Here is a 13,710-nt window from a genome sequence, read left to right as displayed (position 1 = left end):
TCCATCAATTTTCAATCAAACTGAATGGCTGAGATCCAATGGTGGGAACGAGAGTGAAAGCAGCAAGAATCCTGTTTTGTCATTTGGTTATCATGCTTCGAGGAAAAAGAAACGAGAAAAAAGAAAAATAATGTAATTTAGTTGTAGGGACTTTCTTAAAATTTTAAGAGTGTAAAACTAAAATTGAGGGTGGTTTATGAATGTGTGTGAAAAGAAGAATGAGAGATAATTTAGTAGTAGGGGCTTTTCTTAAATTTTAAGAGGAACGTAGGATGAGAGGTGGTTTAAAAATGTGGGTGATAAGAATGAAATGAGTAGTGTCAATATACGCACCCTTCAGAGAAAAAGAAACGAGAAAAACGAAGCTGGTTAGATCCTCAAACTAGGTAAAATGTGAAAAGTATAAACCAGAACTCTTAAGTTGGCTCTAGACTTATTGACTTCGAATTAAAAACTCGAATAAACGAACTAAACGAGCCTAGAGTAACTCAGTCATTTTCTTAAGTCCTAAAAGTGTCCTTTTGTAAATTATCCATCAATTTTCAATCAAACTGATTGGCTGAGATCCAATGGTGGGAACGAGAGTGAAAGCAGCTAGAATCGTGTTTTGTCATTTGGTTATCATGCTTCGAGGAAAAAGAAACGAGAAAAAAGAAAAATAATGTAATTTAGTTGTAGGGACTTTCTTAAAATTTTAAGAGTGTAAAAACTAAAATGAGGGTGGTTTATGAATGTGTGTGAAAAGAAGAATGAGGATAATTTAGTAGTAGGGGCTTTTCTTAAATTTTAAGAGGAACGTAGGATGAGAGGTGGTTTAAAAATGTGGGTGATAAGAATGAAATGAGTAGTGTCAATATACGCACCCTTCAGAGAAAAAGAAACGAGAAAAACGAAGCTGGTTAGATCCTCAAACTAGGTAAAATGTGAAAAGTATAAACCAGAACTCTTAAGTTGGCTCTAGACTTATTGACTAAAAGGAAAACAGGAGTTTTCACGTCTAAATGCAAGGAATCCATAAAAGATCATGAGAAGTTTAAAATCACAAACGTGAATGAAAATTTCCTTCAATTATTGATTCTTGAAAATAAGGAGACAATACAAAGATACAACCACCCAAAATGAAATTATATCCACAATCTTTTCTGGTGAACCCTCAATCAGAAGAATAACAAACTAAATGAATAATAGCAAAGGAATGTGGGAGATACAGCCAAAGGGTCTCCAAAACAATTGGATTTTTTAGTTTTCCTCTTGAGCAGGCGGTTCAATCATTCTCACAGTGCGAGGAAGCATAAACTCGGCAAACAGGGGATAATGGGAGGATGGGTAAGCTCCGTCAGTGTTGTCGCTGATCACTTCACAAGAAACGGGAACCAGAGATCGACCTCTGAAAAGAATCCAATCTATGTGCAGATCTTGAGTTTGGCGATCCCAGCAAAGACAAAGGGCTCTAAAGATCAACTTGAGAAACTCAAGAGCTCCTTGTTTGTTTCCTGACATCAACGGACACTGTTAAATTAAGCCATTGCTATATCATGCAAAGTTAAGAAATTTCAAAAGGAGCACATGTGGTACCTTTAAACCCATGATAAGTGCGAATGAGAGAAACATTTTTCCTCACCCGGGCATTCGGCCATGCATCTCTCATATCCCCAACCACACCGTGCTCTCTGAGGACAAGCAGAAGAAAATATTTACCAAAAAAACGACTAGAAGAAAAAACTGGCCAACTTCCTGAATTAAAAAGCATAGTATGTGCTGCAAAAGTTCAAACAAAATAAAACGTGTCACAAACACGGAGAACAATGGAATTGAGTGAAAATTTAAACTTTGCAAACTTAAAGTGAAAGGTCCTCTCCAATGTCTTTTGGTAATTATAAGTACAGGGAACGCAAACTTTCAGTGCAAGGATAAAGTTGCTGCAGCTTAGGAGATAACCAATAGAGTGGTTCAACTAAATGCCCGCAGATAAAGAAAAAATGGAAACATTGCTTTCTTAGCTCCAAGTAAAAACAGAAGTCAACTTCTACTTTTAACCAGAAATTGACAAAGCATTAATGTCTTTAACAAGGCTAGTTCTATGGTGACAACCATTTCCTCAATTTACTTTCCTGACATTCAAAACTCTTCTTGCACATAGTTGGATGTAACCACAATTAACCTCGCTACAGTCAGATTATCAAAAACTAGGGGTCAGAAATGAAGTCTGAGTGGGGACCAATTTGCAAATCAGGCGCGCTCCCCTTGCACACAGTGATGTACTAGAAGTAGATGATTCAAAACACAACATGTGAACGCAATAAAATTTCATGGTGAAAATTTGGCAAACTGAGATTCACCAACTAGATTAATAGGTTCCCAATATACCTTGATCTCCCAAGAAGGAAGCGTCCAGTAGTTGATTCCTTTTGTGTGTTAAATCCACCACAGTACACAACTGGCAAGCTAGGAGGCAAGGAAGCAATGTGCTGCCAGGTAAGTAAAGCACTCCGTCTACGAGCACGAGGGCTAAACTCATCCATGTTGGTATTAACTATCTGGAATGAAAACCCAGGTGGCTCAACTCCTTTTAGTTGAAATGTGTGGACATCATGTTAAAGAAACAAAAGGTAGAGATCTTCCAATCCAAAAATATAAAAAGACTATATAAAAGACCATTCATGTAAAAGAAATAAAAAATGATAGCGGATATCGCCCACGTTGCGATGCATGGAACCGCAGCCCCCCATGACATGCTTCCGGGAACAGAAGGTGATTCTGATAACCAAAACGTTCCACCTTCTAGAAACTCCACCTTATTTCATTGATGAAGAACATGAAAAAGGACATTAATGGACAAAATCATTACGAAATAACAAAAATAAATAAGGTATGCCAGATCACTTTTCAATATCAGGGAATAAAGAACAAGGAGAAAAGAGAAAAGTATGCCAGATTGAGGGAATAAAGTAAAATGCCTTAACTCGATAGTTGATACCTTCTCTCTGTCATAGAAGATCGTGCAATGTTCATCCAAAGCGTCTTGTGGTCCTTTTCTTGATATTCCAAATTGATCATAACCTGATGAACAAGGCAAATCGACTGCTCAAAAGCTAACATCCCATTTTAGGATAAGATCATTTCGTCAAGTCTGTAAAGTTGGATGTCAATGAATGAACCACTCCTCAGAAAGAATCATTCTAAAATTTAGTAAACTTGCGAATTCCTCAATTTCTTTCACATTTACATATTACAGCATAAGAAAGCACAAACTCTAATAAGAGAAACCAACAACTTGCTAGCAGCAAAACACCACTCTAGATTCATAGCAAGGCTCATTAAAAGGAGGCAAAATAATTAAGCTGGTCTTGACATTTTGGTAACATGAATAAGGCATTGGAGTTTGGCCATACCAATAAACATTGCATTATTTTCATTTTTCAATCTTTGTGAGCATGAGGAAGGTCCACTTAGTGGACTCTGTTAAGAAATCATCACAAATAGCATCTTAATTCTTGTCCTTGAGCCATTCATCTAAAAAAATATATAAATTATAAATCATAAACGCAAAATCCAATTTGTACCACACTGGACATTTTAAAGGTTCATCAATTTCCATTTAAGTAATGCTTAAAAAGAATATATACTGATAGCCAATTTTTCTAACTACCAGTTGCTGAGTTCACAAGTTAAGTACTAACAGCTCATTAGGAAAGTATACCTGGCAAGCCTTGTTGAAGATAATCCAACTGTGATTTAACTCCTGAACCCAAAGCCAATATAAAAAAGAAATTGACTCAGAAAAAGAAACATAAACAATAGAAGAAAATAAACACTTGCAAACTTTTAGAATCACAAACAATCTTGGAATAGCAAATTAAAGTTGAAACAATTATCCCATTACCTAGACCATTTCAACAACGAAGAAACACTATCCAAAGTATAGTAAAAGGCATTTCAACCCAAAACATTGACCAAAAATTGTAGCTCAGTGAAGGAAAACTAAAAAAAAAAAAAAAAATCCTAAAGAACAAAAACCCACCTCAAAAACAGGAATGAAAAAAATACCCAGATCACAACCATGAGGAAGATCCATGTGAACATTTATATATATATATATATAATGTATATCTATGTAGAGTTAAGAAATAATACCTTGTTGGGTACAGAGAATCATTGGGTAATAACTGGTTATCACGCTTAAGCATAAATCTCTCCTCTTTTCCCACGAATTAGGACTTTCAGGTGGCTGATCCTCGTGAAGATTGAAGGTCATTACAGTCAAAGAAACGCTCATTTTTTTATAATTTTTTGTTTTTTATTTTCCACCGAAATCCCTCTCTTTGCCGTTTGGTTCTTCCACTACATGATCACCTATAAATAGAATACAGGACAAAACTGGCAATTTTGGGTTATTCCATTCTTGAGAGCTCTGAGAATAATAGATTCAGCTGAGAAGAACAGCTTTAAATTTTTTGAGGAAAGGGCGAATTATTGAAAAGTGTTCAGATTAAAAAAAAGAGCAGAGAGAAATCCGGCATCGTGTCTGAACGGAGGAAGTATTTGTCTAATTATTTGTCTAATTATTCTTTTTGGAATAGTCTTTGTAGAATAATATATTTATTAAACTCTTTTGGTATTTTATGGATTTAAGATTTAGTATAAAGAGGGTATTAGGAAGTTAATTAGGCTTATGCTGAGTTTTATGAAGTTATTAGGAATAGTTAGGAGTTTATGAGAGATTGACCTATCTCTCGAATTGTAAGTCATGATTTGTTTTTCAATTGATTTGATTAAATAATAATAAGCCCTAATTCAACACTAATCTCAATTGATTCTTCTCTCAAACCTATCAAATTGGTATCAGAGCAAAATCCTGGGACAATAGCAGCGAGGAAGGTGGACGCACTTGAAGAGAAATTAGAAGCGGAGGTTGGATCGATCAAGACCACCATTGACGAGCGATTTAACACCGTCCAACAACAGTTTTCGTCCTTTGAGGCCATGTTGCTGAAATTAACGGAGCTCCACCTCAACCCACCACCGGCAGCAGCGATGAGCAGCGGCGCAACGGGAGAGGGGTCCGGCAGTACAAAACCCGTGGTCGGCGATATGGAACCCGTGGTCAGCGACGGCGCAGGGGGAGGGGGGCCGGAAACCGCCAGTTTCGCACGGCCAAAGGCAGCGGCCTGCGGCAGAACTGCTGGCGCGGAGGACGGCCCAGGGAAGTGCGACTTGATGGGGCTTTCCTCGGCGTTGGGTGCGGCGGGGGAGGCTCGGTTGCGGCTGGGGGCGGCGGATCAGAGGGTTTCGCTACTGGAGGAGGCGGCCTAGGGCTATGGGCGACGGGGTCCGGCATTTCGGCGCCACCTTGCGGCACACCAAGGCCGGGGGTAGCTGGGCACGGCGTCTCAGCGCCGTTTTGGGGGGATTTCGGGCCTAGGCAGGGCGGATCCAGACCTGGGCAGGGCAGATTCGGGCCTGGGCAAGGCGGATTTGGGGGCGTACGGCCGGGAGGAGGGGTTTTCTGTGAGAGGGGAAGCGGGTATGACGGGATTGCGGCTGGACAAGGGGTATCAGCTCAATTTGGGGCTGGGCAAGGAGGATTTGGGCCTGGGCAGGGTTATCAGCTCAATTTGGGGCTGGGCAAGGAGGGTTTGGGGCTGGGCCTTCCGGATTTATGGAGAGTGGAGTAGAATCGGGAGGTTGGAGGCCTCCAATGGCGCGAAATTGGGCGGGGCAGACTCAATTTGGGGCGGATTCTAGGGTAAGGAAGCTGAAAATGCCCATTTTCGAATGCGAGGATTCATATGGATGCGTGTATAGGGTAGAGCGCTATTTCGCCATCAATGGACTCTCAGAGGGGGAAAAACTGATGGCGGTGGCTTTATGTTTGGACGGAAAGGCCCTTGCATGGTTTCAATGGCGAGAACAGCGACAACCATTGAGGTCGTGGGGTGAATTTAAGGACCGGTTGTTAGAGAGGTTTCGAACCACTCAAGAGGGAGATCTACACGAACAGTTTTTTGCCCTGACCCAGGATAGGACGGTCATGGAGTATAGAGAGAAATTTGAGCTGCGATCGGGTCGTTTAGGGGGGATCTTAGAAGCGGTGTTGGAGAGAAATTTTATGAAGGGACTGAAGTCGGAGATCCGAGCGGCGCTGCGTTTGCTGAGACCGAGAGGGTTAGGGGAGACGTTGGAGTTGGCACAGTTGATTGAGGATAAGAATGCAGCGGAGCAAGTCAATAGGAGCAATTCAGTTGGTTCTTCATATTGAAACAGCACACCACAGGGAGGACAGAAAACTCAGACGTTGGGATTTCAGAGATAGCCCCAAAAGGATCAGGTTAGTGGGGCATGTCTGGGAGCGACTTTCAAACGCCTCACTGAGACAGAGATTCAAGACAAGAGGGCGAAGGGGTTGTGCTTTCGATGCGATGAGAAATTTTCCCCCGGGCACCGATGTAAGGACCGAACACTACACGTTCTAACTATGTGTGATGACGAGGAAGGCGGGGAAGAAGCCGAGGAAGAAGAGATATTGGAGGAGGAGCATCTTCACCTTGATGTGGCCGAAGTTTCACTTAATTCGGTGGTGGGATTTACACCAAACCACACCATGAAGTTAAGGGGGAGTATCGGCGAACGGGATGTGGTGGTGTTGGTGGATAGTGGAGCGACCCACAATTTTATCTCCAATCGAGTAATAGACAGATTGGGCCTCCATTTGACAGACACGGGCAGTTTTGGGGTGGTCATGGGTACTGGGTTGGTGGAGAAGAGTAGGGGAATATGTAGAGGATTGATCTTGAGGATACAGGGAGTTCAGGTGTTGGAGGATTTCCTTCCCCTGGATTTAGGAAGTACAAATTATTAGTCAGATTCTTATTGAATTCTTGCTGGTTTATCACTTCTTTTGAGCTTAGGATCCTAATAATGGTATCAGAGCATCTACGATTCATGGAGCTTTTTGAGTTAAGAGAGAAACTTAGGGCTATTCTAAGAGCTAATCTTAAGGTTTCTGGAAAGAGAACGGGGGGGCTCCGGGACCAGGTGGGGAAGGTTCGGACTCAGATGGAAGACGTGCAGGCAGTGCTGCGGAGGTTGGAGGCACTGTTGGCGGCGCGGCCGATGGCCGGGAAGGCCGAGTTCGGTCGCAACGACGGGACGGGGAGAGGCGAGATCGCACGCCTCGGGGCGAGGAAAGCCCAGATCGCGTCGACCCAGGCGGAGTGGAGGTGGCAAATCGGGCGGATCTTCACCGGGAAGCGCCGATTCGCGAAGATCGATGCCGCAAGAGGGAGTTCTGATGCCGGAGAGACGTGGGTCTCATGGAGGAGCGCGAGATCTGTTGCGATCTGGTGCTGGGTAGTCCGGATCTACAGCGTGAGGGGTTGTTCGACGATGGGAGGAGGGCGGCGGAGCTTGTTCAGCAACGGAAATCAAAGTGGGAGCCGGAGTTAGAGGAGGAGAGGCTTGCTCCGTTGCTGGGACGACATGGGTACCCTCGGAACAGGGAACCCATCCCTGTTTCGGTCGCGGTTGGGGCTGATTCCGGACCGATTTGGACCGGGCCTCGCGATTCTGGCGTGAAAGGGGCTGATTCCAGTGCTACGGAGACAGATCCCGGCGCGACGGAGGCTGAGCTCAACGATTTGGCTGTTGTTTGGATAGGGCCTCACGATTCCAGCGTGAAAGGGGTTGATTCCGGTGATATGGAGGGAGATTCCGGCGCTATGGAGGGAGATTTTGGTGGGATTGGAGTGGAGTCCCGCAATTCCAACACCATTAAAGCTAATCCCGGTGAGGTTGGTGTTGGTTTCAAAAATTCTGGCCAAATTTGGAGCGGGTCTCGTGATTCTGACATTGTTGAGGTTGTTTCCGGCAAGGTTGGGGCTGATTCCAGTGAAGGTAAGGCATGGTTTTGGAATTCCGGAACTATTGAGGCCACCGTTAGCGATTTGGGGGCTGTGTTCCCAAGAGTGTGGACTGGGCATCGTGATTCAGGAGTGAACTGGCTCGATTTTGGCAGGATTAGGATTGGACATCGTAATTACAACAATATTGGGCCTAGTTTTGGTGCAATGGTGGTTGGGCCTCAAAATTTCAACACATTTACGACTGGGTCTAGTAAGTCTGTAAAAGGGTATGAAGCAATTGGTGATAAAGAGGCTGAAAGGACGAAGACCTGGTTAGCTGAGAAGGAAACTTCTTTGTTAATGATGGATTTGTCAAAAGCTTGTATGGTCATTGATAAGCTTGATCAGGAGGCTCCAACTAAATTGGTGGACTTTGTGGCTGCTTTCCAAGATACATGAAGATGAAGAAGAATGAAATTGAGTGGCTCCAATTTGAAGACGTGTCTTACAAAGACAACATCAATTTGGAGACTCAAATCGAGGAACTAACAAAGCCTTTTGTTCTCAATCATTTAGATGTTATTTTTAAATTTTATTTCTTGATTTTCACCTTGAGGACAAGGTGATTCTTTGGGGCGAGAGTAATGTTAGGAACTTAATATTTAGAAGTCTTTTTCAATAGTTTTGAGGATAGTATAAATAGGGAGTTTAGTTGCTAGGGAGGGGCATGAGATTTATAGAGAATTCGGGTGTTTTTAGCTGTTAGCTTGAGAGGTCGTGGGATTCCTCGAAAATTCCTCTCTATCTTTATTTTTCTGTATTTTTTCCATTCTTGCCGATTGGGAGCTCCGCTGGAGCTCACAATGTATTAAACTGATTAATATTCAATAAAGAAATTATTAGTCAGATTCTTATTAAATTCTTGCTGGTTTATCACTTCTTTTGAGCTTAAAATCCTGACAGGGTTTTCTTTATTTTGGATTTTCTCATTAGGAATTTATTCCATTTTCCTAATGAGATTTTTCAATTCGGTCGGTCCCCATTCGGGCTAATTCTTCTAGTCTCTCTCGTTAGGAATTTATTCAATCTTCCTAATGAGATTTTTCCGTTCGGTCAATTCCCATTCGGGCTAGTTCTTTCGGCCTCTCTCCTTAGTAATTTTTTCCGTTCGGTCCCCATTCGGCTACTTCTTCTGGTCTCTCTTGTTAGGAATTTATTCAATTTTCCTAATGAGATTTTTCCGTTCGGTCAATTCTCATTCGGGTTAATTCTTTCCGTTTCTCTTGCTAGGAATTTTTGTTTGAACTCCCTAACAATAATCTCATTCGGTCATTCCCATTTGGGCTATCTTGCTCGGTCCTTTTATTGAGGGCTTCTTCTTCAAGCCTCTCGAATTCCTTGAGGAAAAATTCAAACGTACTATCAATCTTTTCATAAATGCCAGGATTCTCATAATCTTCTCATATTAAATCGTTTGATTCTGTCTATCTCTCACAGCCCTTTTCAGTTCCATTTTTTGGATTTTTTCTTTTAAAATTTGACCTTATCTTTTTCTTGCTTTGTTTTCGATTCGAATTTCAAAACTTCCCTTACCTCCTTCCAGGTCCTCTATAAGAAGGGGTATGTCTCTCTTCTTCTCATGTCTCATTATCTCACTCTCTCCTTTGTCTTTTAAGAAGCTTTTTCTTTGCTTTATCTTTCATCATCCACAGAAAAATTTTCCAATCATGGAAAAACTATTGCATCCATACTCTCTCATTCTTTTCTCTTTTTCTCTCACTTGCCTTTCATTTCCTTGCTGCTTTCTACTTTCTTTCTTCCGCAAGATCTAGATTTTCTTTCAGTAGTTCCTCAGTTTCTTTTGACCTCGCAACTTTAGATCTTAAGGTCGGAAATCCAATTTCCGTTGGAATTGCAAAAGGAGTTCCATTGGTTGATCTGGAAGTTCTGACGCCAATGCACTTTTCTTCTCCTCTCAGTTTTTTTTTATACATTCGAAGATTGTTTTGTTTGTGGACTCTACCTCTCGGTTTCCCTGTAGATATATTCTTGACGTAAAACTTAATTTGATCCCATGTTGCTCACAAAACTTCCTCGTCTTAGTCCCTATGAACTGAGTTCCATTGTCAGCTGTGATTTTGTGTAGGAGTCCAAATCTACAAATAATATTTTTCTAGATAAATTTTATTACATCTGCTTGTCCAATCTTTAAATTATTAGTTTACTAATCTATCTTAAAAGTTTAAGTTGTTAAGAGGTAGGTTAATAATAGTTTAATATTTTAACGCTTCCTCTCACATATGAGCTGGACAATAAACAATTACGTGGGTAAATTAATTAGAAAGCTCAACATGTGAATATTTAAGTCTAAGATATAATAAAGACTCAACACATTATAACAATTTAAATGAAGATAAAAAATGTAATTATAAGAGTTTAAACTCAGAACTTTTCACTCTAATATCATATTAATTTACCAATTTATTTTAAAAATTTAAATTGTTAAAAAGTTGACTAACAATAATTTAATACTTTAACATGAATATGCTTCTTCCTCCAACTATTTAGGAGACGTTTGGTTCATGGATTAGAATCATAAGATTAGAATTATTTTTGATTTACGTGTATTTATTATGAGAGAAAATACTGTAACAAATTATGAACTATGATTCAAATCGGAGTACGAATTCCCTAACTAAATAATCTTTTAATAAAATAATCTATAACCACTAATGCATATCACTTTTGTCCTTGGGCGATTGGCAGTATTCTCACTATATCAATTCCCCAATGCAAAATGGCCAAGCACTTGCCCCATAATAAACTTTTTCTGGCAGAAGATAAATATGGACACTTTTTGACGTAATCTTTTGAATATTGTGCCATTCTCGGCCAGAATTACCCGTGTCATGACCTCGTAAAGCAAACTTCTTCATCCAGAATGGTGAATGGTTGCCACACATACTTTCATGGATTTTACAAAAGCACCTATTGCCCTGCTTCGGTGTTAGGCACTTTTGGTAGGGCCCAGTAAATGACCTTCTGTACATTTCCCAATTTATCATTATGAACCTTGCCGCTCGGATCTTTATTTTTCTTGCTTCCTTTTGATCATCCGGCAATTTTTCATTTTCTAAATATTGTATGATAGGGGTTTTCCAGCTTTTCTCTTGTTCTATCATTTGGACTTGCATTTCCTTTGAAACCTTATCTTCTTGTGCTTCTTTCCAACTCAGCTTGTCAATCTCCAGAATAGGTACCACTCGGACGGCTTGGTTTTCTTCAGCCAACGCAACTGCTTTTGCTAGCTCATCAGCCCCTTGATTTTGATCCCTTGGAATCTATTCTATATTCCTTTTTTTTTTCAAATTTTCCTGTCAATTCTTTAACTTTCATGAAGTATTTGCCAATATTTTCATCTTTTTACATCATAAACTCCCTGGACTTGATTTACCAATAGTTGAGAGTCACTCAGGATCTTGATCTCTTTTATTTGGAGTTGCTTTGCTAAGCCCAACCTTATTACGAGAGCTTCATATTCTGTGGCGTTGTTGGTTGCATCAAAATTCAGTTTTACTGCATACTCTAATTTCAACTCCCCATTCCTCAAGACTATCCCAACTCCTGCCCCTTATTGGTTGCTTGCTCCGTCCATCTCTAATATCCATTCGGAATTTTCCTTTTCTTTAGAGTCTTCTTAGCTCTCGATCTCCTGTTCCCCTAAAGATGCACATTCTGATATGAAATCCGCCACCACTTGACTTTTCTTTGCCACTGTCGGCTTTATTTTGATATCATATACACTTATTTCTGCGATTATCGATAAACTCAATTAGAATTTTTATACTTAACAAAAATTATCATAAATTTATATTATATTTGTCTCTATTCTACATAATTTCATTATGCGTAATACACTCATTTATTATCTCGTTATATTAACAGTGCGAATAATACTGTTCTTTTTTAAATGAAAATGACATGTATTAATAATGTTTTAAAATTTTTTTAAATTTAAATATCAATTCCGTTGTTTTAATAATTATTAATAGAAATAACACGTATAAATAATTATTGACTTGCAAATAATTTGATATTTTATCTCTTTAATAGAGAAATTCTCGAAAGAACGGGAATTGATATTTACTTTTCTCCATACATATACACACACAATATGCAAGACCCGCCAAATCATCATTCTTATTTCTCAATTATATAAATAAATAAAGAACAAATGAGTGGGAAAATTCTTGCCTGATCACGTGTCGTCACATTCCAAGAAACCACACAAAACAAAGAAAAATCACCTCCTAAAAAAGTCTAGAATATGATTCAACTGTTATCAACCACCAATCACCTCAAAGACCGCCTACAGGAAGGCCCAGGCTAAAACACTGGCCTATCTAAAATATACGCAAATAACATATTTACATAAAATAAATTTCTCCGATAGAATCTATGCTTTTTAACTAACGGTACTTGCTATTATTATTATTAAGGCCCGTTCGTTGATTCAAATTTTTAATTTAAATTGAGATGTAATTTTATATGAGAGTTTTTTACTGTAGTAAAAAAATTAAATGTGACTGATTTTGAGAGCTTTTTACTGTAACAAAACTCGAATTCTAAACTCGAATCAGTGAAATTAACAGGGCCTAACTTACTATTATTTTTAACTCTTAGATTAGAATTTTTAATGATCAGATATGTGATTATAGTAATTATGTGTCACAATACATTAAAAATTTAATATTGACACTCACAAATCAAAACGTTAAAATCTCAATCTCAATCTAATGGTTGAAACTGCAATAACTACCTATAGCTAAAAAGAATGATAAGTTTTATTTTTACTCCTTAAACTTTGATTTCTTTATCACTTTACTCTTCAAACTTTGAAAATTGGTACGCACACACCCCTTAAATTTTGAAACGTTGTTAACCTTACCATTTCTATTAGTTTTATTGACGGATTTGATGACGTGACAATTAGTAAAGAGGTAGTTTAATAGATTATTTCTATAAATGTCTCCTGAAGTATGTGTCATATTTAAAAATACCCTTAATCTATTAAAAACATATCTAAATGCCCACTAATCTATAGAAAACATAATAAACTAATGTGACATGCCATTAAAATTAATTAAACATATTAAATTCAAATTAAATCAAGAAAAGTCATTAAATATTTAAAAAATAATATGAAACACTTAAATTTAAAAATTGAAAAATTAAATAAATCAATTTTTTTCAAAAATCAAAACAAGAAAAGAGGAAAATTTTTCAAAATTAGATAAATATTGACAAAGGTATTTGAAAAAAAAAATTCCTCTTTACTTTTGGGTTTTTTAATCTTTTAAAAAATATTTGATTTATTTAATTTTTGAATTTCTTTATAGTGTTTTATATATTTTTATTATTTTTAATATTTTATCACTTCCATTGTTTTCATTAGAATTTAGAGCCCGTTTAGTTAGAAGATTCGTTCTCTGATTCGAATCATAGTTTATCGTTCACTACAGTATTTTTTTCTTATAAAAAACACACGTAAATCAAAAATAGTTTTAATCTCATAGTTCTAATCCACGAATCAAACGGGCTCTTAATGTGTAATTAATTTTTAATGGAATCAATAAAGGGTTTTTTTTATAAATTAAAGGTCATTATGATATGATTTCATAAATTAAGAGGCATTTTTAAATAAAATACATATTTCACGAGGCATTTATGGAAATAATCCAGCCACATTATCAAATAAGTTTATAAACTTAACAGAAGAGATTAAATTAATAACGTTTTAAAATTCAAAGGTGCATTGACTAATTCTCAAAGTTTAAGGGGTAAAGTGACAAATAAATTAATATTCAGG

General features: G+C 38.4%; 1 protein-coding gene across 1 annotated transcript; it reads right to left on the bottom strand.

Moving 5' to 3' along the window:
- Positions 1 to 1,048: 1,048 nt before the first annotated feature.
- LOC21386430 lies at positions 1,049 to 4,501 on the bottom strand. The gene is made up of 7 exons (XM_024170283.1): positions 4,135 to 4,501; positions 3,701 to 3,742; positions 2,978 to 3,060; positions 2,693 to 2,794; positions 2,368 to 2,582; positions 1,576 to 1,670; positions 1,049 to 1,493 (listed from the first exon to the last, which is right to left on the bottom strand). The coding sequence occupies exons 1-7, from the start codon at positions 4,274 to 4,276 to the stop codon at positions 1,240 to 1,242; spliced, it is 933 nt and encodes a 310-aa protein (XP_024026051.1). The 5' UTR covers positions 4,277 to 4,501; the 3' UTR covers positions 1,049 to 1,239.
- Positions 4,502 to 13,710: the final 9,209 nt, after the last annotated feature.

The sequence above is a fragment of the Morus notabilis genome, unplaced genomic scaffold, assembly GCF_000414095.1.
Source record: "Morus notabilis unplaced genomic scaffold, ASM41409v2 Scaffold814, whole genome shotgun sequence".
Classification (NCBI taxonomy): Eukaryota; Viridiplantae; Streptophyta; class Magnoliopsida; order Rosales; family Moraceae; genus Morus; species Morus notabilis.
Note: the sequence above shows the minus strand (reverse complement) of the source record. Positions and strands in the feature narration are given on the sequence as shown.